Source organism: Hemibagrus wyckioides, linkage group LG23 (genome assembly GCF_019097595.1).
Source record: "Hemibagrus wyckioides isolate EC202008001 linkage group LG23, SWU_Hwy_1.0, whole genome shotgun sequence".
Lineage (NCBI taxonomy): Eukaryota > Metazoa > Chordata > Actinopteri > Siluriformes > Bagridae > Hemibagrus > Hemibagrus wyckioides.
In genome coordinates, this window is record NC_080732.1 from 16,711,280 (window position 1) to 16,733,623 (window position 22,344).

The 22,344-nt window shown below is 39.4% G+C and overlaps 2 protein-coding genes across 5 annotated transcripts; one reads left to right on the forward strand and one right to left on the reverse strand.

Moving 5' to 3' along the window:
- Window positions 1–1,936: 1,936 nt before the first annotated feature.
- On the reverse strand, window positions 1,937–9,668 carry rab5ab (RAB5A, member RAS oncogene family, b). 4 transcript variants are annotated; one of them, XM_058376182.1, is made up of 6 exons: window positions 9,516–9,668; window positions 7,092–7,310; window positions 5,383–5,534; window positions 5,083–5,205; window positions 4,555–4,648; window positions 1,937–3,941 (listed from the first exon to the last, which is right to left on the reverse strand). In XM_058376182.1, exons 2-6 carry the CDS (start codon window positions 7,258–7,260, stop codon window positions 3,826–3,828), a joined length of 654 nt encoding a protein of 217 aa, XP_058232165.1. In that variant the 5' UTR covers window positions 7,261–7,310; window positions 9,516–9,668; the 3' UTR covers window positions 1,937–3,825. The 4 variants fall into 4 exon arrangements, with proteins under 4 accessions (XP_058232165.1, XP_058232166.1, XP_058232168.1 ...); XM_058376183.1 differs by having other exon boundaries at window positions 9,504–9,642; XM_058376185.1 differs by lacking the exon at window positions 9,516–9,668 and adding an exon at window positions 9,128–9,146.
- A 20-nt stretch (window positions 9,669–9,688) lies between these two features.
- Window positions 9,689–22,055, forward strand: efhb (EF-hand domain family, member B). Its single transcript, XM_058376178.1, has 13 exons — window positions 9,689–11,378; window positions 11,471–11,533; window positions 12,297–12,440; window positions 12,510–12,690; window positions 14,072–14,182; window positions 14,264–14,393; window positions 15,236–15,319; window positions 15,400–15,467; window positions 16,602–16,756; window positions 17,535–17,742; window positions 19,039–19,254; window positions 19,739–19,920; window positions 20,751–22,055. The coding sequence occupies exons 1-13, from the start codon at window positions 11,313–11,315 to the stop codon at window positions 20,895–20,897; spliced, it is 1,755 nt and encodes a 584-aa protein (XP_058232161.1). The 5' UTR covers window positions 9,689–11,312; the 3' UTR covers window positions 20,898–22,055.
- The last annotated feature ends 289 nt before the right edge of the window (window positions 22,056–22,344 follow it).

Below are 22,344 nucleotides of genomic sequence, written 5' to 3' on the forward strand. Positions count from 1 at the left end.
ATGCCTAAAACCACTTAAAGGGTTTGATGTCTGCACTGCTAGATTTTGGCCGACTTTGGTTAACCAGATGCAGAGCTTTTGTCACAGTTCCCATATTTCTCATAGTTGCTAAGGAGACCGGTTGCTAAGGGGAGGTGAGTAAACAGCCAACATCCATGCAAGTGCCACTTGAGGACTTCAAAAGCAGAAGGAAAACATGGTACACACTAATCACAGGCCTGTTGAAGTCTGAAATGAATGGTGGCTTTGCTGAAGGATGATAGCAGCCTCTTTGTTTTGCTGAACCAGTTCTTGGCTTGACTTGATATCTGAAGTAATTCTAATGTACTTTGATTTTGGAAAACAAAGTGGGGATTGTGTCACTTGCTTTGATATAACTTGCACTTTTATAATCCTGAAATTCATAGTAAAGATGAGGAATATGGATGCTATCAATTCTCTGGAAAAGACTGACGTCACCTCTGGGCAAAAGGCTCTGCAAGGCTTGCCTAAGAACATAGATGCTTCAGCATTTCTCTCCAGTCTGAACAATCGTCTTAGTCATGCAAATGTAAAACTCATCAATGGCAGAGAAGTGAAAAAGTTAACGGAAAATGCCTTGGTCATGATGGACAACCGCAAAGGGGAATGAACGGTCCAATATTTTTAAAAATTGTTTATATATTTCCTGGCAGGGCTGCTTCACAAACCGTGACCAGGGAACATCCTGTTCAGCTGGAACAGCTGTACGATCTTTTGCTGTCCCTAGAGTCAAGTGAGCTGGAGTTCCTTGCTTAAATAAGTGTGGTTTTCCACATTCTTAACTTGCAGAACACTGATGAAATTGGAGAGGACACCAGGCAGCAGCTGGAGCTTTAGATGCTTCCAAGAAGCTGAATGATTGATGGTGACCTTGGTGGGGACCACACTGAGGCTTGCTCCATGTGCCCTACAATGATCTGTGAGATGCAATCCCTCCAGAGCCAGGCATTCAATGGCCTGTGGTCCTTGAGCCCTACAACAGCATCTTCACGTCAGACACCACCCCTCCAGAACATGGCCTCCAATAGCCTGTGGTCCCTGTACCCTACAGTGGCATGTTCAGGTCAGAAATCACCCATTCAGAGCCTGACCTCCAATGGCCTATGATCCCTGTGCCCTACAAGAGCCTGTCCTATTTAGACACCACCTCTCCAGAGCCTGGCCTCCAATGACCTATGATCCCTGTGCCCAACAAGAGCATGTCCTGTTTAGACGCCACCCCTCCATAGCCTGGCCTCCAATAGCCTGTGATCCCTGTGCCCTACAATGGCATCTCCAGGTCAGACACCACCCCGCTCCAGAGCCTGGTCTCCAATGGCCTGTTATCCCTGTGCTCTACAAGAGCATCTCCTGGTTAGACACCACCACTCCGGAGCCTGGCATTCAATGTACCTTACAATGGCATCTCTGAGACAGAAACCATCCCTCTAGAGCCTGGCCTTCAATGGCCTGTGATCCGTGTGCCCTACAATGGCATTTCCAGGACAGAACCCACCCCTCCAGAGCCTGGCCTCTGGAAACGTCAGTGGCATTTACAAAGGAAAACCCATCCCTCAAGAGCCTTGCCTTAAGTGGCCTGTGATCATGATGCCCAACAACAGCATCTCCAAGTGAGAAACCATTCCTCTAGAGTGCTACCTTTAGAGGAGCTCACTCTTACCAGGAGGTGGAAAGAACCAGAAACCTGTTTAAAGGTCTCTAGATTGAGAAGACAAGGATTTGCAGAATATAACAGAAAAGCTAGAACCAGGTTATTCAGAAATCTATCAAAATATGCCCAGCTGTCGCTCAAAGAGAACATCGTTCGCAGTTCTCTGCAACAGCATTGACTATTTCTACTTAATTAACCACACATGATGTGTGGCTGTGAGTGATAATGTGATCTGAATAAAATATCCACACCACATGAACTGTATACAATTCACCCCCTTTATTGGAAATATTAACTAGTACCTGGACATTTAAAAAACAATCAGTCCCTCAGTGTTAATGCTGTTACATCACTCAATCCTTTTCAGCTCTCGGGCGGCTGCTTATTAATTACCTCAGCTACCTGTGGCAATTTAGCAGCACTGCTAATCAAGCCTATTGTGGTCCATTTCAGCTTGATCACACTGCAGAGACACCAGGCAGGCATAATCTCATAATGACTTATTTAAAAATACAACTCATATTTTGTGCAACTTGATAGTATCTCGATAGAAAAAAAAAACATTTAGCATCTCAAAAGAAGCACTAGACAGACCATAGGTTAAATGTCAAGTTGATTTGTTAATAACACTACATACAAGGAGAAAATAAAGACAACCATCAAAACATTATTTGGCCAATTTGTGAAATCTCTTATTTAAAGGGAACTGTACAAAAGAAGAAAAAAAAAGAGAGAGTGCATACATACGGTCCATCATGGCAAACAGTTCATATAGTAGTTTTGAAGATGGAGATAGCGAGATATACTGGGTTTCTACCTTGACACCTTGAAATTTTTCTACTACTGGGCATTAACGCCTTCAATGACCGGAATATATTCCAAAGATGAATCAATAAAGAGCCTTCAAAGCTTTAGTTTCCGCAGCTGTGCTACACTGCATCACAATAATGCATCAGCCATGCACTATGAAGAATTATCAGTGACATTTACGAGAGCGACCGGAGCTCAAAGGGCTGAAGGAATGGAGGCTTTTATCTACTGCTCTTTAGTGTTAACGTACATAACGCCAACACATGACTCCATCAACAGTAAGTCCATACAGCAGGGCAGGATGCTAATAGCCAACCTTTGTTTATTCTTTTCCCTCAGAAGACACAGCCATTGGTCAAATCAGGTCTGAAGATGAGACTAGGACGTCCATCCAGTACAGTAACAGATTCACTGAGGCCGTCGGCCAGCAATACTTTATTAACCTCCGAGAAGAGACAAGGAGAGAGTATTCTTAGATTGGAGGAGGAATGCGTAGGTAGAATGATGAGCATTTTCTAATAACTACACAACAAAGAGCTTGGATAAGCAGAGGTCTGCTTATGCCCTTGTTTTGCATCCGTCTGATTCTTTTACGTGACTGATATCATATTTGAGCTGGAACTCAGCTAGAGGGGGTGGGGAAAAGTCACTTTCCATTGAAGAACCTGGACACCAAAATATTCAGTAGGAGATTCCCAAAATCCTGGATGGTGTACGAGTTTTACGACTTTTTTCTTTTTAAACATGAGAATTATTTTACCAGATTAACAGTCAAAACATGCAAAAAACAGCTTCTCCCTAGATCATTTACATAAGTAACGGTGATCATTTAGGTAGCATCTTTTGTTTAGGATCGGGTTGTTCTTGGTCAGACCTCCACAGCTGATTGACGACGACTTCTATGGCACTCAAACACACTGAAAGCTGCATGTACAGCTCGACTTGGCTGCAAATACAGCCACCAAACTCGTTCAGGACATATTACTGTGCCTCCACATCCTTAATACTACACTATACAACACACACACACGCGCACAAACACACACACACACGATCAAGCTCTCTTTCTTCCCCTCTCATTCGACCTAGTTAACTTTCCCCCTGTGTTAAGTTAAAAATGTGTATTTAGGCTTTGTAGTGATACATGCATCCATTATACTGAAGTACTTATATTTGCTTAAAAAAGAAAAAAAAAAAAAACAGAAACCAAAAAAATAAAGGTATTAGAAACAGAGCTATACAGAGTCTTTAGCAGTTCCAGGGAGCGAGGTTTGGAAGGATGCGCCCCATGTCCAGAAGTGATGCAGAGTTAGTTGGGAGGTGAGAATGTGTGCGTTTGGTGGTTAGTTGCTGCAGCACGGCCCTTTGGCAGGTTGCGCTGTCTCTGCCAGGTCCACTCCTCGATTTCGGCCTGCGCTCGTTCCGGGCGCCTGGGGCTCGTTCTTGGGGAGTTTCTTTGCTATAATGGAAAAAAAAAAAAAAAAAAGATTGATGCTTGACATGTTTGGTGTGTGATTTTTGTGTCTTTGTTACAGTATTGCTTGAAGCGCCTTGTAGCCAACAGTTATCAAATATAAATATGGTCAGAACCTTCAGTGGAAATCAGCTTAATGTCTTTAGTAACAAGAAGGTTTGCGTTTTCTGGTTTCTCTGTAATATGACGAGCTGCAGGGTTTTTTCTGTCTTAACATTAAATAAGAAAAAAAGAGGCTGGTGCAGGAATCACTATAGCTGCCATAATGCAAGTAATCATCTTTAAGTCTTTTTATTCCTCTTAGGCCACAGAAATTTGCCGATGCTAACCATTTAAGTGTTACGTCATTGTATAAAAAAAATTGTTAAAACTGGCAATTTACTGTGGCCTAAGAGGAATAAAAAGACTTGAAGATGCTGTTATTAGAAACATAATTAACTATATTATTATTATTATTATTATATATTAACTATAACTGAAACTAACATCAGTCCACTAGGCATCGTATCCTTAATTATTTTCCCCACAGCAGCACACCTCCAAGTATATTAGTCCCTATTTAATTACATGCATCTGATAAATCCTTGCAAATACATACCGATAGCCATAAAAATCTCGTTCACGTTCATCGACGTCTTTGCTGACGTTTCCATGAAAAGCAAACTGTTGTCATCTGCATAAGACTGTGCGTCCTGCAAGCAGAAGAAAGAAAAAAAAATCATCGGACTACAAACAAATTACCTTCAGCCTTAATATTCTGCACATCATGACCATTTACAATGCACATATAATGTCATCATAGACATCATATAACGAGTCTTTTCATCTATTAATCAGTTCCTGACAATACAGATTGTTCACACATAACCATGACACTCAAAATAGCTAGAGGCTAACGAGCTCACTCATAATTAAAGTAATAGTTTTAATTAGGACAGAATGGGGAGACAAAAAAAGCGGAACCATAGCAACAGTCGTGTACTTATTGTGTGTTAACTGTGTCAGCTATGTGGAAGCAAAAAATATCTTATGATTTAAAAAAAAATATGATATGTTTTTAACGTGATTAAGACAAATATCATGGCAATTGTACAATCCTTTACAGAAGGAATAAAAAAACACAAACCTGAAAGTCCAGTGCTCTCTTGTTGGCAAGATCTGCTTTGTTTCCAGCCAGAGCTATTACAATATTAGGACTGGCTTGCCTCTGAAGCTCTTTAACCCAATTCTTTGCACGTGCAAATGATTCCTGCAACAGAAACAAAAAAGACATGAGATAGCATATCCTGGACAATCATCCTGCATTACTGTCCATTACTTGTGCATCCTCGAGTGCACTTTCTGCCCCTGGCTTGGCGCCAGTCAATTATATGGCAAGCACATGATGAGAAACGTGACCTTGGGGTCTGTTCAAGCACCGACTCACTTCATTTGTGATGTCATACACCACTATGGCCGCCTGCGCTCCTCTGTAATACATCGGAGCCAAACTGTGGTAGCGCTCCTGACCGGCTGTGTCCCAGATCTCAAACTTCACCGTCGTGTCATCCAAACATACTGTCTGAGTCAGGAAGGCCGCTGTGGGAGGAAAGAGGGGGGAAAAAAAACAAAACAAACAAACAGAGGTGGAGTCAGATTCCTGTGGCTGTTTTCCCAGTATATGAGCACCTTGAGGCCACACAGCATTCTCTGTTTTCTTATAAATATTTACTTCATAGTGTTGGCCTTCACACACAGCATAACCGGTACTTATTATAATCCTAGTAATCCATAATTACACATAACGTGAAAAAGCCGTATCCAGAAAAACTAAGTACCTTTTGTCAGGCACGCATTTCCTGACTGGAAGTACGACCGTGTGTTACAGATTACAGGGAAATTTTTAGCATGAAATTATAGTTCGATACTTGTTGTAGATTTTGTTAGCTACTTGCTTTGGTATAGTTTCAACATAATTGCATAATGTAATAACATGGTGTTAGGAGGAAAGGTGAGTTATATCCCTATCAGTCAGAAACACAGCAATGAAAAAAAGGTAAACAAACATTTGCACATAAAAGCTCACAAAACAAAGAGCCAGTGCTTTGTTCAATAAATTACTAACTAGTTCATAACATTCTGTGCATTATATCCAGCATATATCTGCTTTTACTGTCCAAATATCCCGAGCGCCTTACATTTACATCGCACTACTGCGATGTATTTAAAAAATAAATACCTAAAAAATGCTGCAACCCAAAAATACACAGAATGTTGCAGTCGTGTCAATTCGAGTCGCTTCCTCGCTGCAATCAAACAGCTATAGCTCTCTCCTGGAACTGGAAGGAGGTCATCTTGCTCATACAGTCACGGATCGGTTGTTTTGATCTGTATGAGCGCGACTGCCGTCTTCTCACCTGCTTGTGTGACATGGACCGAGGTGGAAAAGCAGCAGGGATTGATTCGTATGGACTACATGCTGTGAATGTGAAAGCACCCTATAATCTCACTTGGATCAATTTATACTTTATACAGGGTGTCGGGGGAAAAAGATGGGACCAATATGAAAATGCTGAACGATTATGTTGATCTGAAAGCAAAATGAATTGGTTTCATTGTTTCCTGACCTTTCATAATATAACGTTATAACCTTTCCTAAAGTTGAAAGTGTGTCATCTGGTAAAAAAAAAAAGCCAAAACACTTACGGATAACAGGAAATGCAAAAGGAAAAAGGAAGCAGTGCTTTTCACTCTGTGTCAGTGTATGTGTAACGTGAGGTGATGTTAACAACAGGATAATCCGTGGTCTTTTCTTGAAAAATGAAAACAAGCAAACTGTATAATATAGCAGTTATACCTACAGCATCTCTGTTTGTTCACGGTACTGAATGTCCTGCGGTGTCTGGTTCTCTGTTGGATCATGAGGATTAGTGTCGGTGGACACGTCTCTTACGCACGTATATGTATTCGCCAGTGTGCGAGGTGAGCAGGAGTGTTTTTACGACACGTCTATCCGTGTTTTTTTTGTTTTTAATTTTAACTAAACGTCTTTCGTCAGACAGAAACCGAACAGTCTTTGGAGAAGGGTTGACCACTGTGAAACTGACTCTAAGCCGAAGTGCTACTTCCTCATTTCTCATGCAGGAGTGCGCTTACCTCCTATCGTGCTCTCCTGAAACTCATGGAACTGGCCTTTGACGAAGCGCAGCACCAGGCTGGATTTGCCCACCGCAGACTCGCCCAGCAGCACCAGTTTGAACTGACAGATTTTGTTGCTGGCTGCGTTCGGCCCGTTAGGTCTCGTAGCACCGCCTCTTCCTGCCATGACCCAGTCACCAGTCACCTGTTATGAACTTGAGTTGGATCTGTTCAACTCTGAAAAAGAAAGAAGGGGGAGCTCAGTCAACATAATGATGTCATAGGATCAATAATTTACAGGACTGCGTTTTCTTTTTTTAATCATTATTGTTCCATAAATTCTGTATTTCCTTTGCATACTTTTTCCCCCCTCACATATTACTGCTATCTTCATGCACACTCAAGTGCCTCTGTTCTTCCAGAATTTATTTTATAACAGTGACCTTAATTACAATAGTATTTTAGATGACTGCAGGTGTGTGACTCACAGAACAGCTCTTCAAACCTGTATCTGCTCTCACCGTCTTATTTGCTCTCCTTTCTCTTGTTTAATAGTGGATTATTGTAGAAGCATTTCATATTTAGCTTTTTTCTGTACAATGTAAGTACCCTTTTGTATGTTAGTACAACTTAATACCTGTGTATGGATCATAAATGACATGACATTTTGAACACCAGTGCAAAAGCGTAACATATTTTCCAATCCCTCAGGATGCTCACGCTCGAGCTTGCACTGGCTGCCTGGTTAATAACAGGACAGTACTGAAGGGTCGGTACTTAATGGATCAGTATCAGATATTAGCCAATATTTAAAGCCTACTGAAAAAGAAAATGGTGCCATGAGCTTGTTATTACTTACTAAACTGGCATTATTCCAACATGCTATATAATAATAACAGTAATCAGTGCTAGATAAACCGGGAGATCTTCTATAAATCTAACTATTTGACCAATCAGAGCCTAGATTCCTGATTAATAACTTGCCTAAATGTGATATTACACACATACATATCTACATCGTTGGACCTCACAAGATTTGGTGATTTTGTTTTTTTTTTAAAGACTAGAAGCAAAGTCACAAAGTTTTAGTTTTAAGAACTGTCCAGCAATAGACTGACCTTCTTAATTCCCAATCACTGACCATAAGTGTTGGTTCAACCTGTGTATTTACGCTTAGTTATGAACTCTCTTCATGACAATATTTATTATAACATTGCATCTGTATCCATTCCCTTTACATCTATTTCCTGCCTGCTCACTACCTGTATTTCACTTTTCCTATTCTATAAATTCTCAGAAGGAATTAAAATAAATAAACTTGACTATTTAACGTACAATAATCAGTGACCAAACACAACCAACCGTCCTATAATTTTCTACACTGATAGCACTCCTGCATCGCTCTATTCTAATTCACAGTTCGATATGCAAATGAGCGTGACGTCACAACTAATATGCAAATCAGCTGAGCTTTACCTAACCTCAGGAGACTCGACAACACTGCTCACGTTACCTAATTTTAGCCATTGCATAACGCACGTTGTGAGCGAATAGTCACTGAAATACACGTGCACGGCTATAAATAAACCTTCCTTTGGCTTGTTTGTACGGTTTAAGGCACGTGAACTTGAAATAATCACGCCTGATGAAACTCCGGTATGGGATTAGGTAACAAATAAAGCTCACGCGCCCTAGCTAGCTAACAAATATGAGCCCTGACATGATTAGGTAGCTATATCCAGAGCTTTATTTACCTAATTAATAAATTCTAACGATCAAACTTGACGATAAGTGACAGTTTATTCCCATTTCCGGTGCGTTCGCTCACCCTTGTTTTCCTCAGGCCAAAGCATTTGTTTTGACTGTCATCACAGAGGCTGGCTAGCATGCTAACTAACTCTGCTCGACTTGTCAACAAAATAAAAACAGCGTATTTTATATATATATATATATATATATATATATATATATATATATATATATATATATATATATGTGTGTGTGTGTGTGTGTGTGTATATATATATATACACAAGGTTATATTTCAAACAAACCGAAAATGTCGCGAGAACATCCAACCTTTGCTAGCTAGTCAAATCAGAGTTAGCATCACGGCTAGCTGCGTATAGCTTCCTGACGACAAACATGGCCGACATTTACGCGTTATCGAGTTAGCAAAGAAAAATGAAAACAGGAAATTCGTTCATTCTCATCCGGAACGTTAATGGGAGAAAATACGCGTCGGTCCTCGATTTATTTTATTTATTTTATTTTATTTCATTCCATTTTATTTCACGCGACGACATGCTAACCTAGCAATGCTAATAATGCTAACCGGCTAAAGTAAAAAAAAAAAAGCGAAAGCTGCGAGCTGAGCCATGATGAAGCTAAAAAACATAAAAATGACACCACAGATACAGAAGAGCTCACCGCATGAAGTACCTGGTTTCCGAAATTTTTCAAAAAATTAGAGCAGGAGCGCGTTTGACGGTGAAGTTTAAAGAGAAAACCGAGAAGCAGAAAACAAGAGTTAAATTCCTTCCTCGTTTTTTTTTTTCTTTCTTTCTTTTTGCGCAACTTCCCCCGCAGATCTGCCTGACAGATCGGGTGACTGGAACTGACATGCGATGACGTAGAAGAGGCTGGGAACCAATCAGAACGCAGCGTCTCAGCGATTTTTTGTATTGGTTGATAACTTTCTCTTTTAACGCCCATATATACTGCCAAAAGTTTTGGGACACCCCTCCAATTCACTGATTTCAGGTGTTGTTTTTCAGGGTTTGGGCTCGGCCCCTTAGTTCCAGTGAAAGGAGCTCTTAATGCTTCAGCTTCATACCAAGATATTTTTTGGACAATTTCATGCTCCCAACTTTGAGGGAACAGTTTGGGGATGACCCCTTCCTGTTCCAACATGACTGCACACCAGTGCACAAAGCAAGGTCCATAATAAAGACATAGATGAGCGAGTTCGGTGTGGACTGGACCTGCACACCTGAACACCTTTTGGATGAATTCGAGCGGAGACTGCGAGCCAGGCCAAAACTGGGACGTCTGCCTTTACATGCACAGGAATTTATTATGGAGTTGTCCCACCGTTTGCAGCTATAACAGCTTCACCTCTTCTGGGAAGGCTTTCCACAAGGTTTAGGAGTGTGTTTATGGGAATTTTTTTGACCATTCCTCTGGAAGTGCATTTGTGAGGTCAGGCACTGATGATGGACGAAAAGGCCTGGCTCGCAGTCTCTCATCTATTTCATCCCAAAGATGTTCTATCAGATTGAGGTCAGGACTCTGTGCAGGCCACACCAAACTCGCTCAAGAGTTTCTTTCATTGGAACAAAGAGGGCCAAGCCCAACCCCTGAAAAACAACACTTGAATTCAATGATTTGGAGGCGTGTCCCAAAACATTAGGCAATATTGTGTAGATAAAAAATATAGATTGCTGATATACACACTTTCTGGCCTCCTGACCCAAACTACTGGAAGCATACAAATGTACAAAATTACAGTCTTTGTATGCTGTAGCTTTTCCTTCATTGGAGCTAAGAGGTCCAAACGTTGGTCCAGCATCAAAATAAAAAAAGCTACATGTTTTTGGTTTTAGATTTGATTTGAGCGGAAGAACTGTACAGACCCCTGACCTCTGAATCTTTAGGATGAACTGCAGCACTGACTGAACCCATACTGCAGTGCCTAACCTCAATAATGTGGATGAATGACCACAATCCACTAAGCCATCCTCCAAAATCTAGTAAAAAGCCTTCACAGAACAGTGGAGCTTATTATAACAGCAAAAGAAGAATAGATCTGGATTGGGATATTCAAAAACCATATATGGGCGTGACTTTAAGTGTACCTAAAATTTGTGTTTGTAAATGTTTTCCAAAGTGTATAATTATTTTATTTTTATATAAAATAGGAAGAAACGGTTGAAAAAAAATAAAATAAAATAAAAATAAGGCTTACTTTCATAATTGAATAACCTGAGACCGATTGCCGTAAGCAACGCCCCCTCCCCGCGCCCCAGCCAATCCCATTCCACCTTTATATGGCATTCTAATTAATATTCATTATTCGTTATTAATATTCATGAACTGGGTGTGTTCTAGGGAATGCGGTTGTGGCTATAGGTGGCGGAAACGCGCTGCCAACAAATCCGTTGCTAAACGACAGGAGGTAAACATTCAGGGTCGAATATAATTATAAAATTCAGCCTTATCCACTTCTACACGCTTGCAATGAATGTTTTTGAAAGGACAACGAGCGCCTGGAGACGCAGGGACACTTTCCCTAATATTAGAGCGGTAATATATTATTGATCAGGCTGATAACGTTCTCACAAGGCTATAAGGACATTGAATTTGTGACTAATAAATATTTATTCCTTGGAAAAAAGGCTGGGAAAGTTCTACCACCAGGAGACAGGGCACAGGCATGTCTGCAGGAAATATTCCCAAAGGTGAGTTATTGCTTCCATATAGCTGATTTGCTTTATAGATTTATAGATTACATGTGATACTGATGGTGTCTGATCAGGAAATGAACCACAAGTTTGATGAATTAAAGATATGATGAATTAAATAAAATGAAAAGAAGGTCTGTTCATGAATATTATAAACATAAATACTTAAATAAACAAAACATCAGTACACCGATCTTCTTAACAAAATTAAAGAAATAGTGTGAAAATTAGAAATTAATTGATTTTTTTTTTAAGATCATTTTGTTGGATTTTATATATTTAAAAAAAATACATTAAAGTCATACATTGTTCATGAGTTGTTTAGGGAACATTACGTCACTGCTGTACTCACGTGTTGTTTTGGCATCGAGGTCATGCTGAATGTGTCGAAGTGAGACTTGAAGACATTTCAACACTCGTTTGTTCTGGTGGTAAATAATGTCTATATTAAGTCTCAATTACCAGAATTTGGCCACATGCTTTACTGATATGTTTCTTCCTGCCATTGTCACGTTTAATGGTTTCAGGGTTAATTGGCATCTCCAGAGCTCAGATCACACAATATCATCGGGGTATAAACACAGGGCAATTTCCCACCATTCAGTAGAATTGTGGTAGGAGATGTTCCTCGGTTGAGAAGCTGCAACTCATACGCTTATGAAATGAAGATCATGGTGTGCATGCATTAAAAAAAGTTTTTAAGATGACACAGAACTTGGTTAACATCCTTAAAGATTCCTAAACGTCTGCTTCTCCATAGCCTGGGACGTCCCAAGTGGTCAAGAAGTTTCTTAAAAGTACACATCCAGAGCCAGGACAAATCCGTGTGTTCTTCGGGAAAGCAAACGACCCTGATATCTCCAGCAGTCTGGTGCATGGGATAAGCACACGGTCGTCTATCGATGTAAATATTCCTATATTCCATAATTATCTTCGTACTGAATTAATGATAATAACAATAATGTGTTTTTAGGCGGGACCTTTGATAAACCCACCACCTAAAACCTGCTACCAAGAGAGGCTGCGAGAGCTTCAGGAGGCCATTTACAGCAGCAGACAGAAAGCTCCATTTGGACGGTCCAGTGTTACGGTCCCCAGGCTTCCAGATGGTCTTGATCCTGAAAAAACAACTTTTGGTGTTAAATTACTTTATTGTAAGAATCAGATAATCTTCTCTTTAGATTTTTACTACACATTCATGAGCAGTTAGAGAATTAGAGTGGAGACTGTGAGCCAGACCTCCTCATCTAACATCAGTGCCTGACCATACAAATGCGCTTCTAGAGGAACGGTCAAAAATTCCCATAAACACACTCCTAAACCTTGTGGAAAACCTTCCCAGAAGAGTTGAAGCTGTTATAGCTACAAAGAGCGGGCCAACTCTATATTACATTCATATGCATGTAAAGGTAGATGTCCCAGTTTTGGAATGGCTCCTAGTTTTCTCTCTGATTCATCCCAAAGATGTTCTACTGGGTTGAGGTCAGGAGGTCAGGTGCAGGCCAGTCAAGTTCCTCTACACCAAACTCACTCATCCATGACTTTGTTTTGCACCCAACCCCTGAAAAACAACACCTGAATCCAATGATTTGGAGGTGTGTCCCAAAACTTTTGGCAATATCGTGTGACAAGGCTTCTTCTTCTAGCATGTTGAACTGAATATTCCAAAGGCCTACTACTAAGGCATGATCAACTATTTCTGGTAGATTTTTGAAGTGTGGATCCTTGGACACTACAGCTAATCTTGCCCTCCTTCTTTGTATGATAAAAAGGTAGGACGCAAAAGAACGGTGAACAAAATAATATAGAATAAATTATATAAGGAATGATGAAGGAAGAAAAGCTGAACTGATTTTATATGTCATGTGTGTTCCTGTACATGCATACTTTTTTTTGCTACATTCTTAAAAGTGTGCAGTTTATCTTCACATATTTTTAGTGCAAGGTATAAGTAGGTGAATTGGGATGATGCATATATCTTCCCTCACAAAACTTAAAGAAGTGTGTGCATTTTACTGAAAGCAGTTTTCAAGATTCTGAAGCTTGTGGCTTGAAAAGTGAACAAAAGATTCATCACAATTAGCTACTGTCACTCCGATAGACAAAAGAAAGAGCAGTCGCGTTCATCTAGGGCTAATTATATAGGAAGATTGGGAGCTCTTCTCAGCTCGTGTCGCTTTGGATAGAATAGATGTAAAATAAATAAACAAATCTTAATTATTTGCAAGCTTAGATCCTGATGATGCCACAGCCTTCAGTGGCTGGGAGCCAAAGGAGCAAGATTAGCCGTGGAAAAAAGGTAGAGGTGCTAATTTTGTCTGGAGAGAAAGAAAAGTATTAGAAAATAACTGGAATTATAAATGTAAATCATATTTACTTTCCAAAAAAACATTAGAAGTGCTTTTGGGGGTTGCATTTATAATTATATATATATTTTTTTTTACAAATTAAGATCTATTGTTTCAGACCGTTGGAGGGAGGACTAACTTCATCACAGAACTAAAATTAGTATTATTGATCTTTTTTGGGGGGCAGCTTATAATGCTGGAGAGATCATCAATCCACCAAAAACACCACAGCAGGTAGAACAAGAAGCGCAGGATGGACACGAGCAATACATCCGCTCACACAGCTCCTACTTTGTTGGTAAGAACATTAAAAAAAAACATGCAACGACTGACGTAAACAGGTGACTGGATTAACGTTATTTCTTGCTCGCTGTCGCAGGTGAGCGTCTGAACAGGAAGTATGACTTGAGGAGCTACAGGAAGGACAGCAGGTTCGGTGTGGTCACTCCGCATCACAATGATGGACGCAACACGAGAAAGTCTCTTCAATGGCTCTGTGATGCACAAACGTAAGCCTGATTATGTCATGAGGAGAAGATAAAAGATTATACTTAAATAGGATGACTTATAGGAACATATGAACCAGATGAGCACAATTAAGGAAGGAAATGAAGCAGACAACAGAGAAGAAACAAAATATGAATAAAGAAATGTATATGTAAATATATATATAAAAAAAAAATGAGTCAGTGTGCCCTCTGGTGGTCATGGGAGGAATTACTTAAATTAGACATATAGATATAGAACCTCCCTTATAGCACTGGAGCTATGGAGCTTATGTATCTGCTGGAAATCTGTTTCAGCCAACTAAATAAATATTCTTGAGTAAATAATATAAGCAGGAATAAAACTGTAGCCGGATGCAGTAACGCTAGGTGGCGGCCATCTTGTTTTTGTGCGGGTTTTCTTTTCCTGTTCTGCGTTTAAAAGCAGAATGCTCAAAGCAAGCTACGTACTTGATCTTGATTTTGTAAATGCAAAAAACTACTTTAGCCTAAAAGGATAGGCTAAAGTTAGCATTCTGTTGGGGTTTCTGTTACTTGTTGGCTTTTTAGAACCAGTCTGAAAGAAGAGAAGCAAAGAAACAGAGTCTCAATTGATCAGATAGAAAAGGGAAAATTGTGCAAGTTTCATTATTGCCTGAATTTATTGCAGAAATTTCTGTAAATGAAGTAGTGTAGGTAATAATTGAGGTATATTAGAGTTACACAATAATAATTATAGATGAATTATACTGTTTTTTTCTACCAGGAGACGTAGAAAAAGATTTTTCTTTACCTTTAAGATGCCGTTTATTAAACAGAACAGTGATGCGTCTACAGGATGTTAAAAATAACTTCTTTACACGAAGGAACCACAGCGCAAAATTTGTCTCGAAGCGATGCGACGACTTCAGAGAGAGGACGCAGTCTCAGATCGGCAAAGTCCGTGACCCGTAAGTCCTAATCACTGTAGCTGCTGGATACATTATCATCAGCTGGAGGGCAAACATTAATGCGTATTGATCTGTTTTAGGATCGCAGACACCTTGGCGGTTCCGGCTGATCACACTTTCGGAGCGCTGCTGCCTCCGGACCACTTCGGTAATTTGAACAGGACTTGCGTTTAGTTTAAAAGGCTTTATCTTGGCTGTGCTTTCATATGAAAATAATAACAGATATAAATCCTAATAATCATTGACCGGGGGGTGTGATGAGCTGTGACATAATCTTTCTATTATTACAGTTAAAGTTTATTACTTTCCTGTAACAGCACACTTTTATTCCTCTTTTACCACAGCTATTTTTTATTCTTAATAAGACTTATTATCAGTTTTTAGTTGCATTTGGCAGACACCCTTATCCAGAGTGACTTACACTTTTATTTCATTTTAAAATTGAGCAATTGGGGGTTAAGGGCCTTGCTCAGGGGCCCAGCAGTGGTAGCTTGGTGGACCTGTGATTCAAACTCACAACCTTTCAATCTGTAGTCCAACACCTTATCCACTCAGCTTCCACATCCTACATTTAATGTTCCTGTTATAGCACATTTAAAAAGTGTATCCAAAGTTGTGTATCTGAGATTTAAGATTTTAAATGGTCACATACACAGTTATACACCATTCAGGCATAACATTATGACCATTATGAGCCTAATATTGTGTGAAGAAATCCTCAATATATAGACCCTCTTTATTTAGACACACACACACACAAACTGAAGTACGCTGACTTTTCATTTTGTCGGCTGGAATGGAAATGGACTGATGGGACTTTTTCAATCCGTGTAAACAAATGAATTATTTTATGGCCGCAAGTCTGATATGAAATGAGTCAGTCAGCTTTCAGTGTGTTTTAGACGTGTGTTTTTCCTTCTGTTGGAGAACCTTACACAGAATTTAGTGGTTAAAGATTAAATTTGAGCTGCTTTTTAGATGAACAAGCACTTGGAGCAATACAGAAAGCAGAAATGGGTTTGATAAAAAAAAAAGAACTGTTTTTTGGAACATTTCTATGAATATATTGTCCGTAGTAAGTAGTCCATAGTCCATACTTTCATACGAGCTTCATATTGACCATCAATGTGGATTGGGACATGGCCAAGATATTCAATGCTGAACATCGAAACAACCAAACAAGCAAATTTCATGATTTTGGTCTCTGAGGAGACCAAAGAGAGGTGAACTAGAATTTGCTGAGCAGCGGCCATATTGATTTAACAATTCCTTACTCACCTAGGTGCAGCAGACGTCCTGTATGCCACGCCCCCTTCAGAGCACAGGAAAGGACAGGACAGACGTGACACGCTGGTCAGCGCCGTACGCCAGCACCTGAAGAAGGCCAACTTTCACAACTTCACCTCTTTGCTGCAAGCATTCAGACACTACGATAAGGTCAAATGCTAATTAGTCATATGCTACTTCACTGGTTACACAGAGCCAGTAACACACAAGTGTACCTAATAAACTGGCAATCCAGTGTATAACATGCTATAAAAGCCCATTCATGTTAAACTGTGATTAATGTATCACAAAAAGAATGGAAGTTAGAGTTGTTTTGTAGCTACAACTAGCCTTTATCATTATTAAGTATAATGTTAGAATTTCTAACCATCACTAACTGGCTTTAAATCACTGTTAATTGAAATGCTAGCATTAATGACCATCACTAACTAGCTTTTAATTCATTATCAAGTGTAATGTTAGCATTATTAACCAGCACTAACTAGCTTTAATTCACTGTTAATTAAAATACTAGCATTATTAACCATCATTGACTAGCTTTAATTCATTATCAACTGTAATGTTAACATTTTTAACCATCAATAACTTAACTTTTAATTGAAATGCTAACATTATTAGCCATCATTAACTAGATTTTAAAAGTAATGTTAGCATTTCTAACCCTCCTCAACTAGCATTGTTCTATTACTGCCATTGTTACTAGCATTGCTAATATCTCCACTTACCTTTATTTAATTATTAGCATTGTTACTAGCATTTTAACCATCTCCGAGTGTTAGCGTTCTCTTCACACTGCACTTTTAATCTAAGCACAATTCTGCTGCCTGTTAATCAGTAACATTTATTAGCTTTAGCGTTTAGTGTATTCCAGGGCTGCGTTTGGTGCTTTTTTGGGGGGGGTAATCAAGTCAGTTTTGTTCTAGCGTAGAAAGGCCAAGGAAATATCGATAAGGAGGACCTGAGGGACGTGTGCCGCGAGTTTAACCTGGACCTCAGCGCTGATATCCTGGATGAACTTATGGAGTACTGCGACGTTGATAAAGACGGGCTAATTAACTTCCTGGAATTTGCAAATTTCCTTAATTGGAAGGACAAAATGCCGATCAGTCAAGCGGAGCAAAGGATTTTGACAGGAGGTGAGATAAATGTTTTCGATCTAATACAGTTTATTATTTGAAGATGGAATTAACACACACTCCATACTAATGAACTCATAGACGACGAAGAAGAAGCCTTTATTATTGTCACATATACATTACAGCACACTGAAATTCTTTCTTCTGAAACTCTTTTATATTATCAGCTACACTATATTGCCAAAAGTTTTGGGACATCTGCCTTAACATGCACATGAATGTAATATGGAGTTGGCCCACCTTTTGCAGCTATAACAGCTTCAACTCTTCTGGGAAGGTTTTCCATGGCTTTCCAAGGTTTAAGAGTGTGTTTATGGGAATTTTTGACCATTCCTCTAGAAGCGAATTTGTGAGGTCAGGCACTTATGGACGAAAGGGGATGAAAAGGCCTGGCTCGCAGTCTCCACTCTAATTCATCCCAAAGGAACAGGAACAGGAAGGGGTCATCCCCAAACTATTCCTACAAAGTTGAGAGCATGAATTTGTCCAAAATGTCTTGGTATGAAGCTGAAGCATTGAGAGTTTCTTTCGCTGGAACTAAGGGGCCGAGCCAAACCCCCTAAAAAAAACCCCCACCTGAATTCAATGATTTGGAGGCGTGTCCCAAAACTTTTGCCAATATAGTGTATTTAAAAAAATGCTACTGCTTGACAGATATAAACTGATGTTCAATTCATTTAGTGGCCTTTATGGTTGAAATATTGTTTTAGAATTTACATTTAAATTTTTAGAATCAGATTCTTTGCTGTCTTAAAAACGTCAGATTTTGCAGAACTGACTATAACACCACTGCCAACCTGCATAAGAAAAACACACAGATTAATATGGCACAGTGAGAAGAGGGTCTGAGGCTGATTTCTTTCTAACCCAGACTGTGAACCCATGACTAATAAAGAGGATTAAAGTGGATTACTAAAATCGCACCCTAAGTGCTTTAATTGATCGGTATTTTTTTAGCTTTCCATTTAATATCACAAAAGATTTCACGTTGTTAAATACTGAAGGCACAAAGCCTTTATTATCGCCACACATACGTTACAGCACAGTGGAATTCTTTTCTTCACATATCCCAGCGGAGGAAGTTGGGGTCAGAGCACAGGGGCAGCTATGATACAGCACCCCTAGAGCAGTGAGGGTTAATGGCCTTGCTCAATTGCCCATCAGTGGAGCTTGGTGGTGCTGGGGCTTGAACCCTGATCCTCTGATCAACAATGTAGAGCCTTAACCATTTGATCCAACAGGTTCGTTAAAGCACATACAGGCTGTTTTGACCTGAACTTCTGTCCAAACTTTCAGAGCAGAAATCCAGCACTAGAGCCAAGGTTCAGGAAGCTGAAGCAGAAAAACAGGCCGGGACTGAAATCCTGGCTAAGTGTGAAGACCTGGAACCTGTGAAGTTGGGGAGCTTTCTGAAGACCCCCAAAACACTGTGCAGAACTGGAGCAGAGCCAGAGCGCTTCATCACCTCATCCTCTGTCATTTGCACCATTGCGGGTGACCAGGCTGCTGACGGTGAGGGTCAGCATCTCAAACCTGGGGATCAAATGCGGAAGTCATGGGTGGAACGTTTTAATCGAAACAGTTTACACTGATGAACTGATTTAATTATTCATCAAATCGTCATTTTGTGAAAGGACAGCGACTAGCAATAACAGAAGAAATGAACAGGCTTGTAATGCTACAAGAACATACGAATGATAGACATAAATGTACAATTGAGTGCGAATATTAACAACATTTAATGTTTTTTTTTATGGACACACTTCATCGTTGAATCTATATATAAAACGTGGCTTTCCACTTTATTAGGAACAACTATACATGCTCATTCATGCTATTAGCTAATCACGTGACATCAGACATCAGAATGGAATAAAGCTGATCATAAATTAAACTAGAATAATAAACAAAAGTCAGTAGGACACACATGGACCATTTCTATTTTAATGTTATAGCATGGCAGATTATGTTATTTACATTGCTTTGTGTTCTTCAGATAAACGGGCATACGGCATTCCATCGGTGCGCACAGATCTGGCTGCCCCACGTATCAAACGCGTCAGTGACCGAACAAACTATGGTGAAGAGGGGTCAGTATATGAATTACTGTTTCCTACGCTGTACTCGCTATCGGGGGTGCACGAGAGAGATTTCTTCTGCCCTCGCACCAAGAACGAGGTGGGCCAACACTTACCATAAACATAAAACATAAATAAAAATAATCTCAAAATATATATTGGGGTTTATCAGTTTAAAGAAGGGGATATTACCAGCAGTGGGAGGTTAATGGGTTGAAGAGTTCAGTAAGGAGGTAAAAGCTCTTCCTTAGCCTGATAGTCTTGGACCGCAGGCACCTGAACCCCTTCCCAGAGGGTTAGGAGGGTAAACAGTTTATGGGTGTCCTTGACGATGCTGCGAAGCTTTAATGCTTCCTCTGAACGTCCTCAATGGCAGGAAGTGGGGTCCCAATAATGCACTGGGCTGGTTTTCATCACCCTCTGTAGTGCTTTCCGTTGCATAATAGAGCATTTCCCGTACCGGACTGAGACACATCTGGTTAGGGTGCTCTTAGTTTTTAAAAAATAAATAAATAAATAAAAAATTAGGAGGCATAAGCTTTAGGTATAAGCAATTTGTGATGTCACAAAATCAGCTGGACCAATCGTAATCAATATGCAAATTAGAGACGTAGATGAATTGGACCTCAGGAATTGAGCAGTCCTGTAAATTCACACATGCTGGCTTTTGTAGTGATGGCAAAGCTGTGGGATGCTATCAGGGCTACTGAATCGTTTGATAAAATGATAAACAATTTATTATTGTACAAATATTGTTATTTTTTAATAACAATAAGTCAAAATATTCTGATTAAATGTTTATTTTTTTTCTTTCTCACTATGAGCTTTCTAATAATCATGAATTTAAAAATATTTCTGACATATGTTTTGGGAGAAATTCACTAATATTCATTTTCAATTTACATTTTAATATATTTTGATTTCTTTCAGATGCAGCAGGTTTTCCAGAACGCCGGCTTCCGTATTCCCGATCCGACGTTCGAGGAGGCCTGGAGCTTGGCTTTCAATAGTCACCCAAGTGGAGAAGTGTGTGTGGAGAGTTTTCGAAACTTTCTGAGCGAGCTGCAGGCAAAGTAGGGAACGATGTGTATTGTTCAGACTTTATCTTATAACGAGGATAGATATAGAATTATGATGATAGATATAGAATAACGAGGATAGATATAGAATAACGAGGATAGATATGAAATGCTGTGTTCCAAGTAAAGATGACGAGCAACGATATTACATTAGAATTATAATATTGAAAATATTAGTAATGTTACATATTAGTTATTGACATACTTCTTATAATATTTGCTTACTTTGTGAGTTGCTGAAATGATCATTTACTGTATAATAATAATAATAATAATAATAGTAATAGTAATGTTCGGCTGGCTGTAACATGCAGGTATTTCCCAGCTTTTGGGGGCTTTTCTGTATTCAGAAGCCTAAAATGCATTGGTTACTTACCGTGCACTTTATTAGGAACACCTGTACACCTAAATATTCATGAAATTAATTCTTTAGCCAATCATGTAGCAGCTGTATAAAATCCTACATAAACAGTACAGCAGTTTCAGATAAACCATCAGAACCATCTTTCTTCTAATTGTCCACTTTGGGTGATCCTGTAGCCTCAGATTCTTGTTCTTGGCTGAAAGGATAGAAGCCCAGTTGTAGCCCATTCACTTCACGGTCTGATATTTTGTGTGTTTTACATTTCTGTTATTTAGCAGATGCCCTTATCCAGAGCGACTTACATTTTTATCTCATTACATACAACTGAGCGATTAAGGGTTAAGGGCCTTGCTCAGGGGCCTCACCACTGGCAGCTTTGTGGACCTTGGATTCGAACCTTCTGATCAGTACTCAACCTTAACCAGTAAGCTATCACATCCAATGAAATGCTTGAAATGCTTTTCTGCTCAGCAGGGTTGTAAAGAGTCATTATTTGAGATACAGTATCCTTCCTGTTGGATTAAACCATTTGAAGATTTAAACTCAGCTCTTCTCCAAAGAGTCAGCTTGAATCAATGGAATAGTTTCGTATTGTAAACTCTTAGATTTGTTTAAATCTGTGCTATTGGTGTCATGCACCCAAGCTGCTGAATGTGTGACCGTCGCTGTCACTGTCCTCTTCTGTCCTCTGCCACTGTGTCAAAATTCATTAAAAGCATATGAAACATTCTGTATAATAACTGTCACTGCTTTATAACTTTATAACAATCTGACGTTAAAAACCGACGTTTTACGCCATTGGAAAATCTTCAGTACAGATCTATATTTTTCTCTTCTACTTTTCTATGTACATTATCTACAGTATAATAATAATAATAATAATAATAATAATAATAATAATAATAATAAAGGATATTTTAACAAGAGAAAATATTTTCAATCTAGGCAAATTTATTCTGAGATAATTCAGCCCTTAATAAATAAATAAATATATATTGTTTTCTTTTTTAACGTCTCTTTTACTCTTTTCAAGCTTTACATTCTTTTCATGGGATTATCGAGCTTCTTTCTGGAAATAAAT